At 32.1% G+C, this 26,884-nt stretch overlaps 1 protein-coding gene across 3 annotated transcripts in view; it reads right to left on the bottom strand.

The window, feature by feature from the left end:
* Positions 1–26,884, bottom strand: part of LOC132720954 (receptor-type tyrosine-protein phosphatase N2-like) — a 147,727-nt gene that overhangs the window by 100,764 nt on the left and 20,079 nt on the right. For all 3 annotated transcript variants that reach the window (XM_060705200.1, XM_060705202.1, XM_060705201.1), the window contains exons 8-9: positions 20,114–20,197; positions 12,706–12,785 (exon numbers count right to left, since the gene is read on the bottom strand). In XM_060705200.1, coding sequence (XP_060561183.1) covers positions 12,706–12,785; positions 20,114–20,197 — 164 coding nt within the window. The remainder of the gene's footprint in view (positions 1–12,705; positions 12,786–20,113; positions 20,198–26,884) is intronic.

Raw genomic sequence — 26,884 nt, 5'->3', positions numbered from 1 at the left:
ATACAGTAGTATCAAAATAATTCCTACTTGTAGATTCTGACATTTCACTATCGTCTTACAAAAAAAAAAAAAATGTTTTTCTTAAGTTTGATCTTTTTTGAAACTTGTATCCGGAGACAAACAATTTCAGCATCTAGTAAAACTGGAGGTACACTCATGGTCTAAACTATTGTATTTAGAAAAGTGCAGTTGTATGGAAACCTTGATATATTATTCCTGACAAAACCAAGCCCTATTTCAATCAGATTCACACTATTTTATAAATGTTCTGTTTTTAAACAGCTTGTCATTAAGTATCAGTTTACGAACCGTACCACGCAGGCAATAAAGCGTCACATCAAATTGCCCTTACCTTAAAAAATCAAATTGACTTGTAATATGATTGCATTTGATTTACAATGAAGGTAAACGGTTCATAATAGAACACCTCAATATCTGATCTAAAAGCGACATTATAAACCATTAGCCATGCCGTATTTACTTGTAACTTAAGGCAACAAGAGCTAAAAGTAATTCTTGGCGTATACGAGATGTAATTAATTGAAAACACTGAGTTCCTCTTATTACCCCCGGCCTTTACACTGTACATTCTATCCTCAAGGGCTAATTAAGGACAATTTTACAAAATTCGAGAAAGCAACAACGGAACGTAAAAGTGAAAGAGAAGACGTGTTGGTTTTTTTGTACTGAAAATTAACTTCACCATTGCAAAAATGACCACTGTTGCTTCTGTGATTTGTTGAAATCATATAATTACGACTATTAAATCGATTTTCTGCTGCAGTGGTGTTGTAACTGTTCCTTTAAGTTGAATGAGTTACGACGGTTTTGCATCAAGCACTCAAAATAAGGCATCATAATTACCAATACTCGGTTCCATTAGAGTCATGTGATTTTTATGAGATCTTATTTTTCTCCCCTAGAAGCAACACTAAAATATTTCAAATTGGAAGACTTCCAAATGGAAAACCTATTTGCTGATGAATAAAATTGTCCTTATTTCCTAAATACGTAACATGAGCTATCCAGAAATTCACAAATTAAAACCGACTATCTTTTGCCTCTTATAAGCACATCTTGTAGTGAAATATCTATTACAGAAGATTAAATTGGGCATTAAAGGGATGAAGTTTACGTAATTAAAAGATTAATTATCCCTCCTGTTGTTAGTGACATTCACTTGGAGAATATATTAAACGCACTTATGAATACTTATAAGAACATATGAACATCTCCAATAATCAAGCTAAAGAAAAAACAATTTCACATCATAATTGTTTTTTGTCTATTGCGGTGTTATTTTTTTCTATTTCAGATGAACACTTTGAATATCCATATCAACAAATGAACATCCCCTATAATAAAGCCAAAGAAAAATCATTTCCCAAATATATTTTTTTCTATGTTTGATGTGTTTTTTTCTAATTATGATTTACATTGTTTTTTGTTATTTTAGTTTTTTATGTCACAATGACACTAAGAATCTGTGAATTATGAATGTTAATTCCTAAAAAAAAATCTAAAGAAAAACAAATTTGCTATTCTAGTGTCAATTACACTAGATTTTAGCACTATCTGTTCACTTACTTTGCAATGAGTTTTACACACCAAAACAAATTTTCACAATATTCTTTATAGAAAATAAATTTTTTTATTACCTCCCTTTATTTTCATGAAATGTTAAATTCAGTAATATCTTTATAAATAATGCTTTTTGGAACTTGATAAAATTGATAAATCTTTATTTGAGCATCATATTTATGATATTAAAGCATAAAAAAATTGTGTTACAGGATCTTTGAAATATTTCTGGATCAGGATGTTAGCTGCTTTAAACTCTTCATGTAAATGTTCTTCATGTAAATGTTCGGATTCATGTTAATGTTCTTCATGTAAATGTTCTTCATGTAAATGTTCATCATGTAAATGTTCTTCATGTAAATGTTCTTCATGTAAATGTTCTTCATGTAAATGTTCATCATGTAAATGTTCTTCATGTAAATGTTCTTCATGTAAATGTTCTTCATGTAAATGTTCTTCATGTACATGTTCTGATTCAGTTAACATTCAAACTGATCAGCCTCGGCACTTGTGGGGTTTTCCACATCTTATTCTGCGGTACAAATATAGCTTCAAACGACACTGTGTTCACAATAGAGTGATGAAAAACATTGCACTTGTTATTGATATATGAACCAAGTTGTAACAAATAAAAGTTTTTTTGTTTGAATGGGAAAAGATGAGAAAAACCCACAGGCATCTCTATATGCAGTAAAGTAGCAGTTCAGTGAGTTGGGTAACAAAATTATGTGATAAAAATAGTATAAAGTAACTTAAGTCTGTCATATTTTGCATTATCAAATGCTAAGTTGAATGTAGGTGGTCAATAATCTAATCATTTATTAATATTGTAAAAATGTTTATCTTAAGTTCGATCTTTTTTGAAAATGGTTTTTGACAAACAATTTTTAGCCATATTGACAATACTGGTGTATTTTAATTAATAGTTAGAGTTAACACTTTAATTATGAGAGAAGACCTGAAGTGCCTTTTCATGTAATATTTCAAGCTCAAATTAAAAATACATTTGTGAAGAAAAGGACTAACAACCTTTGGAAACCATCAGCTAGTCACCTAATTCACTAGATTTACATAGAGCCAAACTGTGATTTCAACTTCATTTGAAAAGTGGATGACTATCATTGAAATAAAATATACAAATATACCAGAATATTTTTCACAAATTTAATATGTGTTATAAAGTACCAAAAGTAGAAACAAACATGGCATTTCTTGTTGCATTCTGATATAAAACATTTTTTTCTGCTCGCTAACTTACTTTCCACTTAATGAATTTTTGCGCCATAAATCTGCTCTCAAATTACATCTGAGGGTCTCCGGAGATGTTTGCCTCTGAAATTTCACACATGCAGGCAATCTGTTGTCAATGTATGACAAATTGCTTTGCAATGGTATCAAAATCTGAGAACATATTCCTTCCAAAAAAATGTCAACTAAGCGTGCCTACCAGTATTTAACCTTAAAAGTCCTGCTTGATTTTTTAAACAAAGAAAATAATGTTTGTTATTTAATTTAATAATCAAGCAATATAAGAGCAAGTATGAGCAAGTATTAAAATAAGTGACTTGGCAATCGATAGATTTCTTTATTTGCACACAGTCTTTTGGCTCTTTTTTTTAATACAAAATTTGCTACTTTATCATATTATGTTCAGATTTTTCTACTGTCATAGCTTTTGATATAGGTAAGTAATTAAATCTTACGTATACTTCACATATAAGTTTTAACTTAATGTTACAACTTCCTAAAATTGTTTTCTTTTTTGAGATATTGTATGTTATATAACATTGAACACATGACTAGTATGTCTTTGCACCTTATAAAACCAGTTTTCAGACAAATAAATCTACACTTAAGTTTTGTAAATGCATCTAAAACCCGGTAATGGAACTCGATTCATCATGGCAGTAACTGAAGTTGTCAATAGAAGCTTACAATCTGCCTGAATGTAAAATATTGTCACAATAAACAGGCTGAGTTTTATATTTCAACATTACAAGATTGCTATACCTCAGCTGTAGCAAAAAGCATGAAAATCTATATTTAGCTTAAATGACCTTGACCTTAGTCTCAATGACTCTGACCCAGTCTGAAATCCTACCCAAACACTGAGCTTAAAGTAATTAATATGGTACACCTAAAGTTCATAATTAAAGAGATCAATGGTATGATTCCCACCTATATTTGTATGTTAAGGATAATAAAAATATTTTAAATTGGTTGTCTTTAACCCTTAATTATCTTGATGAAATTAATAACACAGATTATAGCTTTCAAAATGAAATAGTACATGAGTAGTGAAATGAATTGTCATAAATCAAGTGGGAAACACTATAGAGGTTGGTTAGACAGCACAAATATGAAGGACTGTCTGACTGGACAAGGTCTGGTCTGGAAAACTCTTCATAATCACTTAATTGGCCGCATACATGTATATAAATACATGTACATATTTAAAGCAGCATGTCCCAGACTCCTGCTAAATTATGAAAATTTTGAAAATGTATTAAAAAGAAAAATATTTTGTGAAGTGTCTCAGACGTTAGTCTTTGTGGGTCCACTACTTAAGGTGACTATGTCTTAAGAACGTAAGGAACTTGCTTGACGGATGGACTTATGTCTTTCTGGTATCTTTGAACTTGCTACTCTTCAGGACTTGTTGCGCTTCTTGACCTGCTGCGCTTTTGGACTTGCTGCGCTTTTGGACTTGCTGCGCTTTTGGACTTGCTGCATTTTTGGACTTGCTGCGCTTTTGGACTTGCCGTGCTTTTGGACTTGCTACAACTGTAGACTTGCTATGATTTTGGACTTGCTGTGCTTCTAGACTTGCTGCACTTTTGGACTTGCTTACTGTGGAGACTTGCTTCACCCCTTCTACAGAAAACTCCAAGACAATACTAAAAGGTCCTTATTCAGGAACTAAATTTTTTTTTTCCCGATCTTCTACCAAAGAACATCAGGTTTCTTTATTTCTCTCAATATATATAGCAAAGGCACGAACCTGATAGAAAACAATTGGTGTGACGTCACAATATAATCGACATCGCAGAAAAATAAATAAAAGTGTGTTTCTTTTGACGCACTTAAATACTTATAACTTGAGTTTAAATAAATGTATCAACATGAAATAAAGTGCATATTAAAATTCAGCTAAATATCTAAAAACTGATTTAAAAATGAATTTAATCAGATTTGTGCTGCTGAAACAAACATAAAAAAAACGATAAAAATTTAAAGAAAAAATCAATCTTGACAAAGTGAACAAAAATTATTTTACACATTGCAAATGGCACAATCCATGTAAATTAAAAATATGCAAAAATAGGCCTTACTGTGTTAGTCATGCAGTACAGCAATTGATATATGGTGATAAATAATGAAAACTTGATCATTAATTGCATATAACATATAAGTTATTTCTTGAATCTTGAATCTTTCTTCTTTTCTTAAAATTTTAGTACATGTACATTTTTCTCAAGTTTGATTTTCTTGAAATATTTTGTCTGATCTGGAGGCAGAGCTTTAAATGTACTAAAATAACTTAGTCTATTTCCTCTCTATCTACCAATATAAATAATGACCATCGCAAATGAACACATTTTTCTTATTTTGAAAATTGACGAATAAATCTGGAGGCAAGCCCGTTAAAAAAATCTCCTTTTTAGGTTCAAATAAATCTTTCTAGATACTGTTATAATCTTTAATTATGTGCCTCTGGAAAATATATATACCGGTAGTTCTTTTATTGTAACACCATTATAACTTTTACATCTCATCAATAACATAAGTCAGCTTTGTTGTCAAATGTTGATATAGTAATTACATTCAGATATTCCCATTAAAATGTAAACACATCTGTAATAATTTATTTTTAACTAATACTGCACACCGTATTACCGGCGGCAGTGATGGCAGATCACTGCAGTGATGGCAGATATCTGAAAATTACCGATCGATACAGGTAGCTTATAAATTTGGTTGGTTTAATTATATCACACAAATACGGCCCATTTCATTGCTATAAAACTATTGTTCATTGAATGGAGATACTGTAAGGTAATTTTGGACTCGTTTTTTCCTGTTTTCAGACTATTTTGAGCAGGTTAAAAGTGAAAGCCTTAGAAAAATCCGTGAAAATGTCTGTTTTCTGTTCAAAATATCTCAAGTTTTAAGTAAATGGCAGGATTTCCTGTTATCAATATAGACGTTCATCCATTGGGGTCACGCAAGCCAAATATCTACCCCGTGAGTCTTTTCTTGAAAGTTTTACAGACGCTCAATCTTGTCCGGTCGAAGAAAAAATGCTGCCGTTGTAGGCAGATACATATTATAAATGCTGCCATCGATGGCAGAAATACCATGAAAGTGGCTAACATTCTGACAGAAAATCAAGTTCAATCTTTTATCAATTCCTCTTTTCTTTGCGTCCTTTTAGTCAGAATTGAGACGTTAAACTATCATTTCTAATATTTTCTCAAGATAGAAAAGTTATTAACCCATTACCCCATGAGCATCTTGTGAAAAATGGCTGTTTTCATTGAAAGGTCTCCCGTTACAAGTTCAAGTTGCTATAAAACTATAAAAACTGCTTCAATACTAATCAAACTTGGCACAAATGTTGACTGGACCATTGACTTTGTAACAACATGTTCAGTCTGAAATTTCCTGTTACCATAGCAACTAGGGGACATCTCAAAATTGCCAAAAATCATTATTTTGCGTTGATTTTTTCCATTAAATTGATTTCAAAGTGCTGCCACTTCTCAATGGATTGAGATAGAGTCAAAGGCTTTTCAGCATTGGTTACACGTTACCTTATGATCGACCTGGGGCCATTTTAGCCTCCAACAAGTCCAAAATTTTCTTGGCGATGAGGGGGACTCAGCCCCCTTCTAACCCCCCAAACAGAAGGGGGCCCATCCCCCTTCTGGCAACCCCCTGATGTATCTTTTGGATGGGGGTGGGGGGGCCGCGCCGAAAAAGTGGTCATTTTTTTAAACAACATTTATCAAACAAAAACAAGTGTTTGGGGCCTAAATAAGGCATTTTTCACCATTTGAGAAAGCAAAAAAGGAAGGGGGGATGAAAAAGGCGTAGAAAGGCGTATATATCTGGTAATGGGTTAAAAGAAAATGATGGAAAAAAAACGAAATTACCCAAAAACGCGTTTTCCATGTTAAAACATGGCCTCACATATAATTTTGATGAAAAATTGCTGCTTTGTAGATTTTTTGATTTTTTTTCATTAATGCGGTATGTGCATCGAAAAAAAGCTTATTAGCAACATGCAGTTACAATACAAAAAGTTATGATTTAGTACCACAAAATTTCACTATGAATAGAGAAATGAACATGAAAGACTTCATTTTTCTATATTCATGCATGTGTGCTTGATCTGTTGTGTCTGTCAGTTACATGCATACAATATATACTATATGTATCTTAAGTTTAGCAGCGCACTCCCTTTTTAAGACATAACGCCAATTGCATATTACAGCAAGTAACTTCTGTAAGTGGATATTCATTTGCTAGCATATGACATTATTTTCTCGAGGTAATAATGTTCATCGCTTTATGACAAATAAAGGCTGAAATTTACTTAATCGGCGCAGATTATAAATTATTAAATTGATGTAATAAAGGGGAGACTATTAACCTCGCAACTGGCATCAGTGTATCATAAAACAATGTATGTTAATGTAAAATGGAAAGATAATATTATTCACAGTTCAAATATTTTCCTATATTATCAAGTTCTTGAAAAACACGACAACGTGAATTCATTTCTTTAAATTTTCATGTTTGTAATAGCGTTAATTGTAGTTTGCCTTTGAATTACATTGACTATGCTAAACTATTAAAAACAGTTCTAACATCACGTGCTCCCATTTAACTATATATTTTTTCATTCATTTTAGTTGTAACCATGACAACTTATAAAGATGAACCTTTCGATGATTCATATCACAAGATGAAAATAAATCCTGTATTTATAGGAAAAAAACTAGAATTTTTTTATTTGTTATATTCTTTTTCTCTTTTTTGACCTTTCAATTCATATGAACAGATCAAGCACACATGCATGAATATAGAAAAATGAAGTTTTTCATGTTCATTTCTCTATTTATAGTGAAATTTTGTCGTACTAAATCATCACTTTTTGTATTGTAACTGCATGTTGCTAAAAAGCTTTTTTCGATGCACACACCGCATCAATAACTTTTCTATCTTGAGAAAATATTAGAAATGATAGTTTAACGTCTCAATTCCGACTAAAAGGACGCAAAGAAAAGCGGAATTGATAAAAGATTGAACTTGATTTTCTGTCAGAATGTTAGCCACTTTCGTGTTATTTCTGCCATCGACGGCAGCATTTATAATATGTATCTGCCTACAACGGCAGCAATTTTTCTTCGACCGGACAAGATTGAACGTCTGTAAAACTTTCAAGAAAAGACTCACGGGGTAGATATTTGGCTTGCGTGAACCCAATGGATGAACGTCTATATTGATAACAGGAAATCCTGCCATTTACTTAAAACTTGAGATATTTTGAACAGAAAACAGACATTTTCACGGATTTTTTCCAGGCTTTCACTTTTAACCTGCTCAAAATAGTCGTAAAACAGGAAAAAGCGAGTCCAAAATTACCTTACAGTATCTCCATTCAATGGACAATAGTTTTATAGCAATGATATGGGCCGTATTTGTGTAATATAATTAAACCAACCAAATTTATAACCTACCTGTACCGATCGGTAATTTTCAGATATCTGCCATCACTGCAGTGATCTGCCATCACTGCCGCCGGTAATACGGTGTGTACTGGTAAGTGCCATAATATTTTATCTCTAAGTCCACAAACATTTATCATACACATCTCTCATTCTTAACTCCTAATCTTTCTTACTTTATCAGGCTTAATTCCTGGAATATATTGGAATATATTGGCCATACAACCTGATAATGTCTTTTTCTGTCCAAAAACTTTAATATTGTTGGGATTTTTTTTCTTATAGAAAAAAAAAAGAAGAAAAAATCACCCGACTTTTCTTTACGTTGATTTTTTTTGCTTAATTAAGCTAAGGGGATTCTGAAAATCTATCGTAATTATGTTTCCTTTTAGCTTAAATAGATGTTAATGGTAGAAAATGCATTAAACAATCAATATCTTCTAATGCGGCCATACAAAAGTATTATCTTTATACTAAACATTTTCTCATAGCTTATTTTTTGTTGCCGTAGAACAAAAGCGAAAAAAATGTCAAAAGAGGATCGTAAGATAGAAAATCTTCTTTCCTGCCGATTTCCCGTTGAGGTCGCACTATCAGAGTTTCCGCTGCAGATTATTCAGTGATTTCTCTATGCCAATCAGATTTTAACGACGCTAAAAACCTTCTTTGAAACATTCTCTAAAGCTCCGGAAACATCGAGCCGCACGCATCAATTATATTCTAGAACATTGACTGATTATGTTCCTTTTAACAAAATCTTTTGTCAATTTTCTTCAAAAACTAAAGACTTTCCTACTACATATGTTACTGGTTAGAAAATCTGTGAATGATGACGTTTCTTTAAAGAGAGAATTTACTAGCAGTATTATTACGCAGCTTGCCTCACGATATACACATGTATATGTATTTTTATAAAAACTTGTCATTGTGTAAACAAATAAAATAGTGCAGAACAAGATGCATTTATAGAGCACATGAAAAATTTTAAAAGTGTCAAAATATGAAAAATATGGTGAAGAAAATAATAAGTTCAGTTATATATTAACATAATTATTAAGTGTTATATGGATTATAATTATTTACAGTACATTCTATAAACCCTTATTCGTAGATTTTTTCTTACATTAGAATTTTTGAACATGTGTTGTTCATTCATCTGGAGACCTTCAGTTTTAGGAATTTATTTATACAGTTTTTAGGTGCTGTCCAACACAGGCCATATGGCACCGTAACAGTAAAGATGATTTTGACTAACCTTGGGTGTTACAAACTTGTAGCAACACCAGGAGTCAAAACCACCTCACCAGTTGTTGAGCTATTTTAGACATGCATAGACTTCAGTAAATCGAACCATTAAGTTGCCTATTACGATCATGCAGGTATAAACAGTGGCTGCAATTCTGATGATGCGTCAACCTGTCAGCCACAAGGGGTTTTACAAACTTTAAATCCTGATAATGCTTGTGACAAAAGAATTCTTTCCCATTATCATTTTAAGGTATTCAATGTAACAATGTAAAATAAACTTTTAATCACTAAAATATCAAATTTTTTTCTATTCAAGGGCTATAATTTAAAAAAAAGACAATGAATAAGTTCATATCAAATGCATATATTATAATGCATGTGCATTAAACACCTAAAATGATAATGGAAAAGAAATATTCTGTTGCAAAGAGGGATGGACCCATCTTATTACTTTGATATAACCTTTTTTCTGTGTGATGGGGTTGGGGGAGGCGGGGTAGGGCAAAAGCTTGAGGAAAATCTGACATATCTACTGACAGTTCACGAATTTAAAACATGACTAAACTTAGATATTACATGCAAAATAATGGAACTTGTTCAATTTTCCCTCATTTTCAATAAAAATGCAAATATTGAACACATAACATGCAAAATTGTCACTAAAATTTTGCATGCATGACATAATTCAAATTCTGCTCTTTTCTGTGATGTTTCTGAAGCTATATTTCTATAAATTCTTCAAGCACTTGCAATAATAAGGTCAGACATTATAATTATACTGTCAGTATTAACTAGACCATCATGAACTTGTGCAGCCTCACTGACCATAATGATTATACTGTTGGTGCCTCAATTTTACATTTTGATATTGTGACCTAGCTTTCACAAAAAGTGATTAATACCCCCACCAGCAACTTTGACTTTTTGATAAATAAGTGGCCTGAAGAAAAATTTGAAATCAACCTATAATAAGTATCAACTGTGTACAGAGAATTATTTCAATTAATTGCAATCCCAAACAGGATCTTCATATAAACTTGCTATAGACCAAGTTTGATTACAATATCTCATTCCTAACTCTAGTTTTTGTTTGGAAACCATTTTTCTATCTCAAGTAACAGTGACCTTAACCCTAGGGGGTCCAAATGTAATACCAACTAGGGTCTTCATATAAGCTTGCTATACACCAAGTTTGATTACAATATCTTATTCCTAACTCTAGTTAGTGTGCGGAAACCATTTTTCTATTTTAAGTTTCGTTTAAAATTGCTATAAACCAAGTTTGATTACAAAATCTCACTCCAATTTTACTCTGGTTAATGTCTGGAAACCATTTTTCTATTTTTAGAAACAGTGACCTTGATCTTGATCACAGGAGGTCCAAATGCAATACCATCTGGTATCTTCTTGTAAGCTTGCTATATATCAAGTTTGCTATATACACAATTCCTCATTCCAAACTCTTGTTGTTGTCCGGAAACCATGATGTGGACTGACAGACGGACGGACTGACAAGCCAACTCCTATATACCCCCTAAACTTCTTTTATGGGGGTATAACAATGGATTTATCCCAATACTCTGAGAAACAAGTCCATTATACTAAATTAAGGTTGATAGATTTATGTTTTGTGTCTGTGACAGTCCAGATCTGTTCACCTTTTAGGGGAGCAGCGGCTGGATAGCTCAGCCGGTAGAATGGCAAAACTGTATTCCTAAGGTTACGTGTACAGGTCCAGGTCAGGCTGCAGATTTTTTCTCATCCTGTGAAATGTCTACAGAAGATGCCATTACAAAATAAAAAATGTTCCTATTATATTAATTTTTATCTTCTTAATAATACAAGAATGACAAATATTTTATTGATTGAAAGGTTTTCAAGATTTGATCCAAAAAAAAGAAAAATATGTGCAGATTGGAATTTTCAATTTGAAATGATCGTGCTTTGAAACTTGGCGCCTGCTGTAACTGGCCCATTTTATGGACTACTTTCAAAACTTCTTTAATGTGTCTTGAAGTATAATCAATAAATGTTTATTGTCCTCTAACTATCAAAAATTAGGGTTAATAAATGAAAACATTGGGCAAAGAAATGTAAGAGTAACTGTAAACTAAATATATAATAATGGCTTATGATTGCTTTGACAACAACAAATTATTCAACATTTAACTAGTCAACAACCTCTTGTTTTTCTGAAAAGATCAAAAAGTTCACTTAAATACATCATTACTATCAGCCTGTCATTTTTCTCTACTTGTTTTGGTTATTTAGACGTCAAGAATTTTTCCCCTCATATAACTAAACTAGTGTATTAGTGTACAGTATAAAGGTTTTTTGGTGATCAAAAGGTTTCATTCCATTAGGGAACTATTTTTTTCCTGGATAAAAAGCCTGTTTCCGGATTAGGGCAGCGTTTCTCTACGAAAGTAAATGGATTTTTAGTTTATCATTGGACACAAACGTCACGATAAATCTATTGTTAAGTTTCAATTCTGGAAAAACGACAGCTCTAAATAACGTTGAAGTGTACGATTCTTTTTGTCATATAGTCCCCGCGGGCTGGGGGTCTTAAGAAAAAATCATTAATTACAGACGTCTCCTTGTTTGATAACGGAGTAATGTGATCAGATTACTGGAATAAAAACATATCTATAGTGTACTATTAGGGTTAGTGGACGGTAGATGAAAGTATATGATTATTCCGCCTTAAAAACATCAAGCCTTTTAGCCGTTAATTGCCATTGACAACAACATATTAAACCTTGATGTGGAAATGAAACAATGGACAGAGTGCTTGTAAAAGAAAGCTTGTAAAGCTACTTACTGGCCAATTATATTGTACATTAATTTCAAAAACTATACTATCACATTCAACAATTTCATACAATGTCCTATGATTGCATCTGTAAAGAATTTCCCTATTTTTTAATGTACATAAAATTTAAAATGAAATGAAACAAATCATTCCCTTCCAAAATATTCAACTTCTATTTTCGATTTTGTTACTAAGATACAGCCGAATAATTTTCTGATTACAGACAGAATATAAAGTATCCTTAAATTCTAAAATAGACTTACCAGGGGCCTACAAACAAACTTTTACAGTTACAACATGGCACAACACAATGAAGTGCACACTTACGAGCTTGTTCAGCAAATTTAGTAGCATTCAGCCCAGCTAAAACAGGATCAACATTGATCTTCAGCTTTGTACCATTCACTCTGTAAAATAAAATTTTACATTTTTATATTTATCAAATGATCAAATAGTCACCAAAATTTTAATTAATACTGGTAAATATGCATTTACTGTATAATATAGTCGCATTTAGTCATTTTCCATTTAATGCAATAATGATGTAACTGTGGGGACTCTGACTTATTGCAGTGTAGTTTGGCCATACAATGTCATGTACTGTTGGCTGACTAACCTTGATATCCCCCATCATTGATAATGGTTGATATCCCCATCATTGATAATGGTTGATATCCCCATCATTGATAATGGTTGATGTCCCCATCATTGATAATGGTTGATATCCCCATCATTGATAATGGTTGATATCCCCATCATTGATAATGGTTGATATCCCCATCATTGATACTGGTTGATATCCCCATCATTGATAATGGTTGATATCCCCATCATTGATAATGGTTGATGTCCCCATCATTGATAATGGTTGATATCCCCATCATTGATAATGGTTGATGTCCCCATCATTGATAATGGTTGATATCCCCATCATTGATAATGGTTGATATCCCCATCATTGATAATGGTTGATGTCCCCATCATTGATAATGGTTGATATCCCCATCATTGATAATGGTTGATATCCCCATCATTGATAATGGTTGATATAAAGTAATTAAAGTAATTGCATTTTATAGTCTAAGTTTCATGCATACGCACGTTCACCGACTTTACAGCTATTACCCATCATATCCCCATCATTGATAATGGACAGCTCCATGAATGAAAGTTGGACGATTCCATTTAAGAATTTCAGCAGGTTAGTAAGCATTATTTGCTTTTAAAATTTAAACACTTTAAGCATAATTATGGACATATTACATTGTCTTGACTTTATAAAACTTTCACTGGTAATAAAATTCTGTAAAACCCAAATAAAAATTGCAACACAATAATCAACAACAACACTAACAATAGGTCTACAATTTTCATGGAAAAGGTTTTGCTTAGAACAAGATCATAGATTTGTAACCACACTTAAAACACCTCCCCCCTCTCTCCCTCTCTCTCTCCACCTCCCTATGCTCATTAATCTTCTATTTCTCCGCCAATATTAAGCCTGACAGCTCCCTCTGTAAATTCACGTCTTGGGTTGCAATTGATTTCAAACTGTCAAATCGTGGATAACTACATTACTGATTTACAAAACGAATATTCGCTTTTATTCAAATTAGGCAAAATTACATTTATGGCAACACAGAACGGCTTTTATAGACTGATGTCTACAATAGCTCACGATAAACGAATCACAGTAAGAACAAGCTAGCTATCAAATAGGAGAAAAAAATAACACGAGAACTTACTCAAGTTGTGTTATTTTGGACTATTATTATATATAATATGCTTTCAATATATATAATTTTTACATAGTTTGGGTTTTGGTGGTGGTGTTGATAGTTTTCACTCCGGATCATGGCAGCAACAGAGCACAGTTCAACCAACGCATCATTCCTGGGCAAGCTGTCAAGCAGTTTACCAGTACTAGTTGCCTTCACTTACGCAAGGAACTGAAACGTCTGTACATACCAGAGCAGAGGTACAGTGCAAATGACCATAGAACAAAAGTGACCTGCACAGTCCGGGAAACAAACCCGGGTTGCCCAATTCACAGTGCAACGCTCTACCTATTGAGCTAAGCAACAGTCTAAGTTGAGTTTTAAGTTTCCACAACACCTTATCATATAACAGGGTCCACATCACATCTCAGGTATTTAATTGGTTAGAAATGGACACAGAATATACACAGAATATACATTGACCAGCAATATTCCTAAGATTCGACACAAAGATAACCTTGAAGCCAGGCTCAATTTCCATTGAGCAATTTTCTTTTTGCAATTGTTTCTATCATTCAATCAATTTACATGTACAACAAAATATTATTACATAAAAAACAGTCTTGTCCAAGTCAAACCAAGGCAAATCATTTATATACATGTATAAATTTTTGAAACTCTAGATACATGTATTTCATCAGCATCTTTTGGGATAAATATTATTTTATATTTTCTATCATTAAATCAAGAAAATACAACAAAATATAGTTTTATATAAATGTAAAGTAAAACTATGATAAGTATAGGGAGACCAAACAAACACTTGTCTTCTGACACAACCAAACAAATCAGATCAGTTCTAATGTTTGAACGCTTCTCGTCCATTATTTCTTGGACATTTTCTTGTCTGATCAAATCATACGCGACACGGTGCTTGGTATAATAAGTCAGTCTGCCTCATATTGTCACCGTCAATAATCACACAACTGTAATGGGAGGAAGAAATCCAAAGTAATCCAATTGAAACAGGAAGCGGCACATTTTGATAAAGTTTCAATACGTCAATTATTGTCGGCCTGCGAGAAAAAAGCCACTGTAATGAACTTCTGAAATATGGAATTAATGCGTTTAATGGGGTCCAAGAATGGTTCTGAATTCATAAAATAATCGGAGGCAATCCTTTTAAATGAAAAATGATTCTATGAATGAAACATAATATAATCAGGCTGTCTCAACTTATTGTCTAAAATAACAAGAAACGTCAATTACTATATGAATATTTAAGATATATGACTGAGCTATTTCCGTGTAACACTTCATTTACAAATAGAAACATTCATTTCTAACATTTTCTGGAGAACAAAAAAACTGGTGAGGATTTTGAAAAAATAATCTATTGTAGTGTATGTTATTCAAATCCCTTCAAATACCATTGAAACTTCTTTCCTTACTATTTAATATTTTAAACTGCATTTAAAATTTAAAAACATTTATTTTGCTGAACTTTGCTGATGAATTTATTACTTCTGTTTCACTTTTAACACTTTAAATTTGTACTGTGGAATTATCCTACATTAAATTAAGAATAAGTAATAGAAAGAGCACCGAAACACGAGGCTATCTGATTTGTACGAGGGGGCGTAGCCCTCCCGAGTATTAATCAGATTGCCAAGTGTTTTGGTAAACTATGATACAACTACTTATAAACAGTTCACCAGCTGACACCAGGGAGTCATCACTATACAATCATGCTAGTCTGCAAATGACTGATCCAAATAAATCCTAGTAAACACATTGGGAGGTTAAAATTTGATTTTATAATATTAAATATATTTTTTTTTTGTTCACATTGCATATGGTGACTTAAAATTTCCAGCTTTACTCAGGTGAAGGAAGACCTTAAGTCCCCCTCCATATAATATTTCATGCACAAACGGACACATGTGTAGAACCACAGATGTCCCTGTGTTATCAAGCTGGATAGCCTCCTCACATGAAAGAATCAAAAGTCTCTGGCAGGTTTCAAACCCACAACATTGAGGGGCTAGTGGTTTGATGTCAATGAACCTGACCACTTTGCCATGGACGCCCAACTTAAAAATTTTCCATCAAACAATTACGTGTATACAGACTTACAACTTCTATGATACATTCACCATAAATTTTAACCAACATAATTTATGTAACAGAGGTGTTTTGCTTTAATTCAAATACAATAGTTGAAGTGACATCTGAATACCAAAATATTAACCATTACCATCCTTATGTCTATAAATCTTGACAAAACAATCCATAATTTTATAAAATAATTCAAATAACAAACATAGTTAATTACTAAACAGTGAAAGAGTATGTACTGGCTGAACAGTGCAGATCATGATCAGACTGTACAGATGTGTCTAGTATCTTTGGTTTGCATTGGTAGCATACGGGCAGGAAGTTCTGACAAATGGCTGTATGTCATTCTGCAACAGTTACATCTGTTTATTCCCCCAAGACCCCAGTAGTATTTTACTATGACTGAGACCAAAAAAGAATGTTTTTAACACATTATATTTTTGAGCTCTTAGCTATCTATACTATCTTTACAGAACAGTTGTAGAACATATGTTTTTTCATGATCAAACCACCATAATTTACCAGTACAAGAGACTTGAAATTTCCATATGAGCCTTAACAAAGATTCTGTCCCGATCAATTGATTACACGATTTGCAGAATTTATCACAGGCGCATCTATAACAGGGAAAGGGGGGGGGGGGATGAAAAGCCAGGGCGATTGTCAATTGCTGATAATTACTGCAGAGGAATGACAACTGTAGATGGCGCTGCTTCCACGAGTGCTTCAAGATACCATCGGAACATGAAATCTCAATATTGACAGTTTAATCAAGTGTCGTGAACTTAATTATATCAACAATCATGAATGTAGTGCATGCAATAACGCCTTTATCAAAGTCGATAGAACAATTATAACATATTTTTTTCATGCAAACCTCAATTTGAGCCACAAAGAAAAAATCAATTAACTCCATGCATGCTTTTACACGAACATGAAAATCAAATTGAAAATGTTATGAAAATACTGTTCCTGTACTACAATGTATAGGCAACTTATATAAAATGAAAGTAGGAGAAAAACTATTAATTTCTTTTTCCTAAATTAATATTTAATTAACCCTAACCCAGTTGACAATTAATTTGTGTGTTTCATTATTAAGAATTTGTTCTGCTTTGAAAATATTCTATGTAAATTTTAGGATAAAAGTAGTAAAATGAGCATGTCTGCCCTAGCTAGGTACTCACAAGTGATGTACAAATTTACAGGTACCCATTATAAATGGTTGAATATTGTTACATGATTATGATGAAAAATGCAGTGCAATTCTGTTTTAAAACACTTATGCTGTTAAGCTTGATGTAGCCCTATAAACACTTAACCCTTATCACCCTTGATTAATCTCAAATATAAACTTATCCAACTTTCAATATAATCATTTTCAGGAAAAATTTCATAGCAAACAGTGAAAAACTAAGATCAGATAGCACTGGTGTGCCAGCTATAAAGCTTTATTCATTATTCACCTTATTACAGGGATACATTTATACCTTTATTCATTATTTACCTAATTACAGGGATACATTTATACCTTAATTCATTATTCACCCAATTACAGGGATACATTTATACCTTTATTCATTATTCACCTAATTACATCAATACAGTTATACCTTTATTTATTATTCACCTAATTACAGGGATACATTATATACCTTTATTTTCTATTTACCTAATTACAGGGATACATTTTACCCTTTATTCATTATTCACCTAATTACATGGATACATTTATACCTTTATTCATTATTTACCTAATTACAGGGATACATTTATACCTTTATTTTCTATTTACCTAATTACACGGATACATTTATACCTTTATTCATTATTCACCTAATTACACGGATACATTTATACCTTTATTCATTATTTACCTAATTACACGGATACATTTATACCTTTATTCATTATTTACCTAATTACAGGGATACATTTATACCTTTATTTATTATTAACCCAATAACAGGGATACATTTTTACCTTTATTTATTATTCACCCAAAAACAGGGATACATTTATACCTTTATTTATTATTTACCTAATTACAGGGATACATTTATACCTTTATTCATTATTCACCTAATTACACGGATACATTTATACCTTTATTCATTATTTACCTAATTACACGGATACATTTATACCTTTATTCATTATTTACCTAATTACAGGGATACATTTATACCTTTATTTTCTATTTACCTAATTACACGGATACATTTATACCTTTATTCATTATTTACCTAATTACAGGGATACATTTATACCTTTATTCATTATTCACCTAATTACACGGATACATTTATACCTTTATTTTCTATTTACCTAATTACACGGATACATTTATACCTTTATTCATTATTTACCTAATTACAGGGATACATTTATACCTTAATTCATTATTCACCCAATTACAGGGATACATTTATACCTTTATTCATTATTCACCTAATTACATCAATACAGTTATACCTTTATTTATTATTCACCTAATTACAGGGCTACATTTATTAGTAATCTTTATTCATTACTTCCCAAAACTGAAGAGTTTGACAAATTAAATTCATATAAATCAATAAATCTTTATTCATTTTTCACCTAATTGCAAGCTCCACTACTTGTGAATAAATTCAAACATAAGTTTAAAGCTTTATTCATAATTCAGCCAGTAGGATACTCCACTAATTGGCAGAACTCCACTAATTAAACTCAAACAAATGGCAAAACTCCACTAATTAAACTCAAACAAATGGCAGAACTCTGCTAATTAAATTCAAATTTCACTTTATAGCTTTATTCATAATTCAACCAATGGCAAAGCTTCACTTATATTCAAGCATTATTCTATAACTTTAGTCATGATACTGTCAGCCAATCTTTGTAATCTTTTCAAAGGAAAACTTACAAGAGGAGTAAACATTCATTCATTTCATATTATTATATTTCCCTATCCTCTATTTCACACCTGTTACATATAATATCAATTTAGTTTTCATAACGAACAAAAAACACCAATATTAAAAGTGAGAGATATTAAAATTTATTCCAACAAAACATGCCTCTGTTAGACGGAGGTAATAATCAATAGTAACCTAGAAGATTTCATAACTCGATTAATTATACTTAATTTATATCAAGTGTGTCTTGGTTCTGGCGGAAAATCTCGGAAAAACACTTAATATCCCCGGCAGACCACCTGATCCCCCTCTAGTTTCGCACTCGAAACATTAGATATAATAGCAAACATTTAGCCTGGCCCTAAAAATATCTTGATGTATGGAAAACAATGAAAGGTTATATCCTGCAATGGATTTTATGTAACATGATATTTTACAGACCTATCACAAACTCTTGTTTGTTTTACTGATCTTTTTCAAAGATATTTTGGTTTTATATGATGATTGTATATGGAATCATTAGCAAAACATGAATTTATTCATTTCCTTCTAACCTGAATCTGCTGAAACAGAATCTTATCTATAACTTTCTCCCCACATTTTTCATGTATTCTACAACTGCACAATGATTTATATAATATTTCTGTATAATTTATCCGGTCAGTTTGAAAGATGGACACACAGAATGACCGCAAAACAAACCAGTCATCATACATGTATCTTTATAATACTGCTGTCTGTAACATTGGTTTACTTTGGATTATTGTGGCATTTACATGATCTTTAAACAAAACTGCTGTACATGTTTTTTGCTTTTATAATAAAACATCCACAAATTTAATTAAAGTTTCAAGTTGCTCAAATTGCAAAAGCTAAGCACTGAACACAACTTAACTTTAATTGGAAAATAGAATTTCAAACAGGTCATTGTAAAAGTATCCTGTTAATGGCAGATACAGGCAGGTGTAAAATTTAAAAAAAATATTCATATATACGAACTGATAATTGTTGAGTGAACCAGGATTTGCTGTTACAACATGCTCCAGTGTATCTATCATCTTATCCACCGCCTTCGATGTCAGACTGGAAAAAAAAGAAGACAAAATTGAAAATAACCTTAGAAACTGTATTAAATAATAGCAAGCAGCATTGGAAACTTCAATTATTAGCCCTGAACATGCTGAGTAGACTTGAAATATAGACACTTTTATTAAGACATTTTTTAGACATTTGAGCTCTAACTGTTAACTTAAGCTCAGAGATATGACCAGTTCTTGCAACACTCATCCCTGTTCAATTATACATTCAGTTTACTCTTTGTTCATATGTTATACCAAATGTTCAACATTCTGTCACATCTTTACTTAACTAGCAGTTTAAAAAAAAGTACAACAAAATTTCTTTTTCTTTTTTTTTAAATAAAAGAACAAACTCTAAGGTAATATTTGTGAGTAAGCTAGTGTTAAATTAGACTTTCACTTAATTTGTTCTCCCTTCGCCTTTTTATTATAGTTTTTTATTTCAGCCGCCAGTCAAATTACTGGCGGTTTGGGATATTTTCTTTTTAAATTATGTTCCTATTCACAGACACATCTTTATTGATCGGTTAAACTGGAGAAATATAGTTTTAAATCATTCAAATAATCAAGTGACAGCAACAGACTTTTTTCTTTGCCATACAGAAAACTTGCAGTCTGTGAAAATTTAGGTAAAAAAGTACCCATCTACTGTATGCATTATATCAGGCATTTGCAAGCTGCTGTTGGAAATCCTGTCTACCCCTATCCCAAAATAGTCAAAGCAAGCACAAAATATAATCATGAGAGATTTAGAGAGGAAGATTAGATGGCAGAAAATTACCGGAAACCCTATCAGACAAATATCTTTGGAGTGCATTAAAACTGTACCCTGAAGTGAGGCCATTCAAGTGTTAAGAGTAAATTACTGAAGACCTTTAGTACAGCTTCGCGAAAATGAAGAAAATCTTACTTCTATTTAAAATGACACAAAATTGGCCATATAATAGTGATCCTTAAAAGTGAAAAATTCAGTGAAGTGTAATTCAACAGAAAAGGAGAAATCATACAAAAGCCCCTCAGCGAAATAAGACATCAGCGTGGAAAAAAAAAGAAGTGTTTCTAGATGTAGACAGCTTCAAGAAAAGCCGTGGAACGTTCAATTCCATTAATTTCTTGATTTCCAACTGAGGTTATTCGCAAGACAATGGAATCATTGCCGTCCACTAATTGCACGGTTACAGTTTCTTGCGGCACACAGCGGACAAATGAGAGGCAACAAGGGATAGAAAGAAAAAAAAATGTCGCCTGGTGTGAGCGTGTAATTTCCTAGGAACATTGATTCCCCCTTCATTACCATAAATCATGCCCTGTAATGACACTACTACTAATATCTTTTTGCATGCAACATTCCATCAGAAAAATACCCAGTACATATCAGTTTTGTTAAGTTTTTTTTAAGTTTTTTTTAAGTTTTTTTCTTTCTTATTTAATATCTTTTTTTTTTTTAATTATTATTTATTTTAATATCAAATTCTTCTTGTGGCAAAAAAAAGTCAAAAAGATGTGAAGCTTACTTTGAAAAAAGAAGTTAAAACCTAAGCCTGCTGGCAACAAATAAATTAACCCAAACATCTACCCATGTAAACTTAGAGCAGCCGACACATTCAATACCATCTGCGGTGATGTTCTGCACTATTTTGCTATACAGTCAGTACATATCATGAAATATATATATAATTATATATATTATTCCTGAAATTGATCAGATTGAAAGACGGACAATTATATTTAATGTACTAAGATTGGAAAGGGTCATTAAAAATGCAATTTGCAGGTTTTATAAACAACTTATTTAGATTTAATGGTTCAGTTTCAGCAGATATTATATATAACAGATAATAATAATAATAATGATAATAATAACAACTTCATTTAAACAGGCAACATAGTAATTTATGGCAAGCCAAGTCTTCCCTACAAGCTTCTTATAATACATTTTGCATCACTGAGTTTAGTACATTATGTACCATTGTCTCGCATTTCCTGTTTACCATTTTACTAAGACTTTTTTTAAACAAAAATATTCAAAACTTATTACTTAAATGATAGCAAAATGTACAATCAAAGAATTAAAGTTTGTGTCTGTCAGACTGATAGACCCAGGGCTTCATTTTTAAGTCAATAAAGACATCAATGAAATCTATTGAAAACTGACAACAATTTTCAATGTTTTATTTATTAGAGCAGATTTTTCAGTGTTTCAAAATACTACACCCAAATAGTTAAATTTATCTCAAACTTTTTTTAATAAAGCAATAAATAAAACTCAGGTTATATGTTTCTAATTGAGGTGGTAAAAATTCCTAGAAATCTCTGAATTTACACCTTCCCCCATCTGCTCCCCAAGGCCCCCACCCCACTCCATTTAAAATGCTGGTGGAAATGCTTAATATTTACAAATATTATTTGGAATTCCATCTTTAGCTTTATTCAAAACTTCCAGTTTTTCTCTTATAAAACATAGGAGAATTCTTATCTTATTTTCAACAGAAATGTTTTTTGTGTAAATTTTTCCTCCGTTCTATCAAACGAGTATGTCTGACCAGTCTAATGATTACTGGGGTCTACATTGGCTGTTTTAACGACCTGTCATTTGCAGAGATTCTCGTAAAATTAGGATTTAGTTGCCGCTGCGGAGCTCTTTGGCAAATTGACTAGCATTAAAACAAACCTTAATCCCACTTTTCACCATAAAACCTAATGCCTCTTATATGAAGAAGAAAGAAAAAGAAAATCACAGAGAAAAAAGTACAGCATGAAAATCTCAGGTCTTTTTCTTGAACAAAGGGGGGAAATTTTTGAAGCAGAACTAGAAGATTAGATTGTCAGTGGAGTACACCATCAAATCTAACAAGTTTTCAAATAACATGTTTTATTATAGTTTTGTTAAAGCAAATAGTTCTATAGTTAAGTCCTCTCCAGATTTGTAATGTTATTCCAAATATACAATTTTGATGTCAAATTATATTTTTAATGGTTATTCTTTTTTTAAATGTTGATTGTACAGTGCCTTTGAACCTGTTTTATTTATGAAATGAGTGCTATATAAATTCAGTATGATAATAATCATAGTAATATCTAAATTTTTAAGAATATAATTATTCAATAATAAAATTGCATGTCTGTAATGTTGATTTTTGTTCCATAATTGTGGTGTAAATTTTTAAACTTTAAACATTGCTATTATAAATTAATGTAAATTTTTTCTCAAATAATTCTATTGTGCTGTATCATAAATTTGTTATAATTTTTTTGGTTGGGTTTTATGATGCAAAATTAAAGTAACTTTCCATGAGCTTTACTAGTGGATGAAGATTTCAGGTGCCTTCGGTACATTATTTCAAGCACAAGCTGGCACCCGAATATAACCACCAATTTGTTCTGTATGCTAGTAAGATAGCTTTCTTACATGAAAGAATCCAAAGTCCCTTATTGAGATTCAAACCCACAACAGTCACAGACAGGCAAAGGGGCAAATACAGCATGATAAATCAGGAAAGGGGGAAAACCTAAAATTATATTCCAACAACAGAGGATGGACTTTGACCATATATTTTTATAAAATTTTCAATTTCATTTCATTTAACATGCAATGTACATACCTGTAGCAGAGACTACCAGCTATAGGGTAGGTCAATAAAATTTTATAAATCAGCTGCTATTAAGTCATTGTTTTGATGAAGAATGTCACACAGGGCATTTCTGGGGGAAATATAGCAATTTTAGGGGAAAATATACCTATTTTGAGCTAGTCTTTATTTGGTTGTAAAAAATAAGGGAAAAGCTTGCCATATTTGGTAAGGTGGCAAAAAAATAAAAAAATATAAAAACAATATCTTGATTTTCTTCTAATAATTTAAATGAATAAATAAATGAGTAAAAAATAATGTAAAATTTGAGTGTTAACTTCCTAAAAAAAACTTTCTATAGCTGTAGAAATTTCAGTATTTCACAGACTTGATCAGTGTCCCCAGGCATTAATATTTTCCTCAGAAATTCAGTTATTGTATGGAAGTTTCCCATGTTTGCCTATCGTCTAATGTAATTATAGAATTGTGAAAATATTATTCAAGTAACAGTGTGAATAATTTTCACAAATATGGACTCCAGAATTGGCTTCTGAAGGAATTTAATTTGCTATTCACTTTAATAGAATGAGTTTCACTATCAGACCTGTTCTAATGGCAAATTCCATTTATATGAGATCACTGAAATGTTTGTTTGTTGTTTGTTTATTTTCTTGCTGCTTTGGTCTGAAAGAACCTATACTGGAAATCAGTTATTCCCTCAGTGAGCAGTTATTTTAAGAGTCTGCCTCAAGTGAACAGTTGGTAAAATTTGGCTGCCTAAAGTGGCGTTATTTAAGTAAGCAATTCCCTTAGTGTCCCTCCAGGAGCAGTTTTTTTGTTCTTCCTGTAGTTTTTATTTAGTGAGATTACTTAAAGTGTACTCTGGTAAGAGGGCAGATTCTAGAAAATGCCCCTCCATGGCATAACTTATAGAGTATACTTCCAGTTAGCAGTAATTTATAAAGTGCAGCAGGGTTATCTAAAGGATGTACATCTAGTGAGCAGTTACCTACAGAGTATAACCTCCAGTGAACAGTGTCAGTTTCTCTACTTGCAATAGAGTTGGTAAGTGAACAGCATGGCTCCTGATCAGACTACGCGGATGTGCAGGCTGGTCTGGATCCATGCTGGTCGCAAACGCATAATGTTAGTTTTGTCATGGCGCGGCTCATTTTATTGTTCTTACAACACCTTTACAATAAAGGAGCAAGAATGAATTTTCCTTAGACATACGCATTATTTTATTTTTGTTGTAAATAATTATCACATAAAATCTGTTTTGTAACAGTATTTTTTTTTCTTTAAATTATAATATTTATATGTTATGAAACAGACATTGACTGACATCAGGTTAGTACAATCCTCACTCATGACAACTTTGAACTGCTTTATAATTATAGCAGCAGATAAACAACATTTGCTAGTGAATGCCACAAAATATACCATTTCAACACGCATTTGCAAAAGGATATCTTTATAAAAACATCCATACATGCAACATCTTTTCCTTATTAAAGTATTAAGTTACCAAAACCTACTATTTATGTAATTATCATTTTATTATAATATCATTATTACGAAATAAAATTTACGTAAGTAAAATAAAAAATTTCAAAACTGCCTTTCCTACTCATTCTTACATAATATAAGTTAATAAAAAAGAAATTAACATAACTAATATGAAAATGTATTACAAACAAATAGTTAGATAGATAAGTCAAAAACTGCTGTTTCTATTTACTTACATAAGACATAAAAAAAAGAATTATGTAACAAAATTTAATTGAAAATGTACACTAGAAGTAAACAGTTTCTAAAAATAAATTTACAAAAATCGCAACTTCCAAAACATACAATATAGGATGGGTCCTAAAAACTGCTATTGTCTCTTACAACTCAGCTGGTGATTTCTTGACTAAAGCTGAGGGTAGTTGCCCTACAAAGTAGGCAGAACAACAAGGAAAGAGTGCTAGGGTGCATGAGCCCCTTGACAAAGACTGTCGAACAAAATCATGAATGAACTTTCATGATTTTTTTTTTCATGACTTTGAACATACCAGGGTGACCTTGACCTTTTAGCTCATTGACCCCTGAGCTACAGACCTAATTCTGAAGCAAAAACATATTCAAACACCTTTCAGGAATGACAGATTCGTCCAATGGACACAACAACCAATGCACTTTCATGTCCCTGTGTGACCTTGACCTTTAATCTACTACCCTGTGTCTTACCTGTAAACACATTGTCTAAATGTGCTAGAAATGCTTCAAAATCAATTTATGAGTAACAAACTGTCGCATAATGTTCAATTTCTGGGCTGCTCACAAATTAAATTCATAAAACTCCCATTGGCTCTTGCAGCACATGCGGGAATTCAGTACAATATAGTGGCATACCACCTGCATGACATGTTAAATCACATGGGGGACACAAGCTTTATTGGTGCTTTTTATCTGTTGAGTAACTCAATGTTATTATGATGCACAGGTCATGCAAACTTCAGTATCATTTTTATGAGTTAATTTTATGATTCTTTGAGCTTTAGGCAAGTTTAATGACAAAATGTGATGTACATTTATTTAAAGTCGCAACCAGAAAACCATCCAGGATTCTTATACCAGAAGACTGATAGCAATTTTATTTTTTAGAGTTAAGTACAACTGATACATAAAATTACTGGGGAAGCAACAATTAAATGCTTTAACCCTTAATATCCTAAATGGACTTGCTCTTTGTTCAGTCTGGACAAAACCATTTATCATGTTTGGGGAAATTTCAAAAACATTTACTGTCTGAATAGAAGAGTGCAGATTGAGTAGAAAAGAGTGCAGATTGAGTAGAAAAGAGTGCAGATTGAGTAGAAAAAAGTGCAGATTGAGTAGAAAAAAGTGCAGATTGAGTAGAAAAAAGTGCAGATTGAGTAGAAAAAAGTGCAGATTGAGTAGCAAAGAGTGCAGACAGTGATCAGATGGCATGGATGTGCCGACAGATCTTGGACTACACTGGTCTGACATGGGTACAATAAGATGACACCAGCAGGGCTAGGGCTGACATTCAAGGTGTAAAGCAATATTATAAAGGACCTCAGTTTCCAAAATCCCATTTAAAAGGCTTGTTAGTA

Source organism: Ruditapes philippinarum, unplaced genomic scaffold, assembly GCF_026571515.1.
Source record: "Ruditapes philippinarum isolate M1 unplaced genomic scaffold, ASM2657151v2 ctg145_1_1_1_1, whole genome shotgun sequence".
In the NCBI taxonomy this organism is placed as follows: domain Eukaryota; kingdom Metazoa; phylum Mollusca; class Bivalvia; order Venerida; family Veneridae; genus Ruditapes; species Ruditapes philippinarum.
This window is presented reverse-complemented; position numbering and strand designations above follow the sequence as displayed.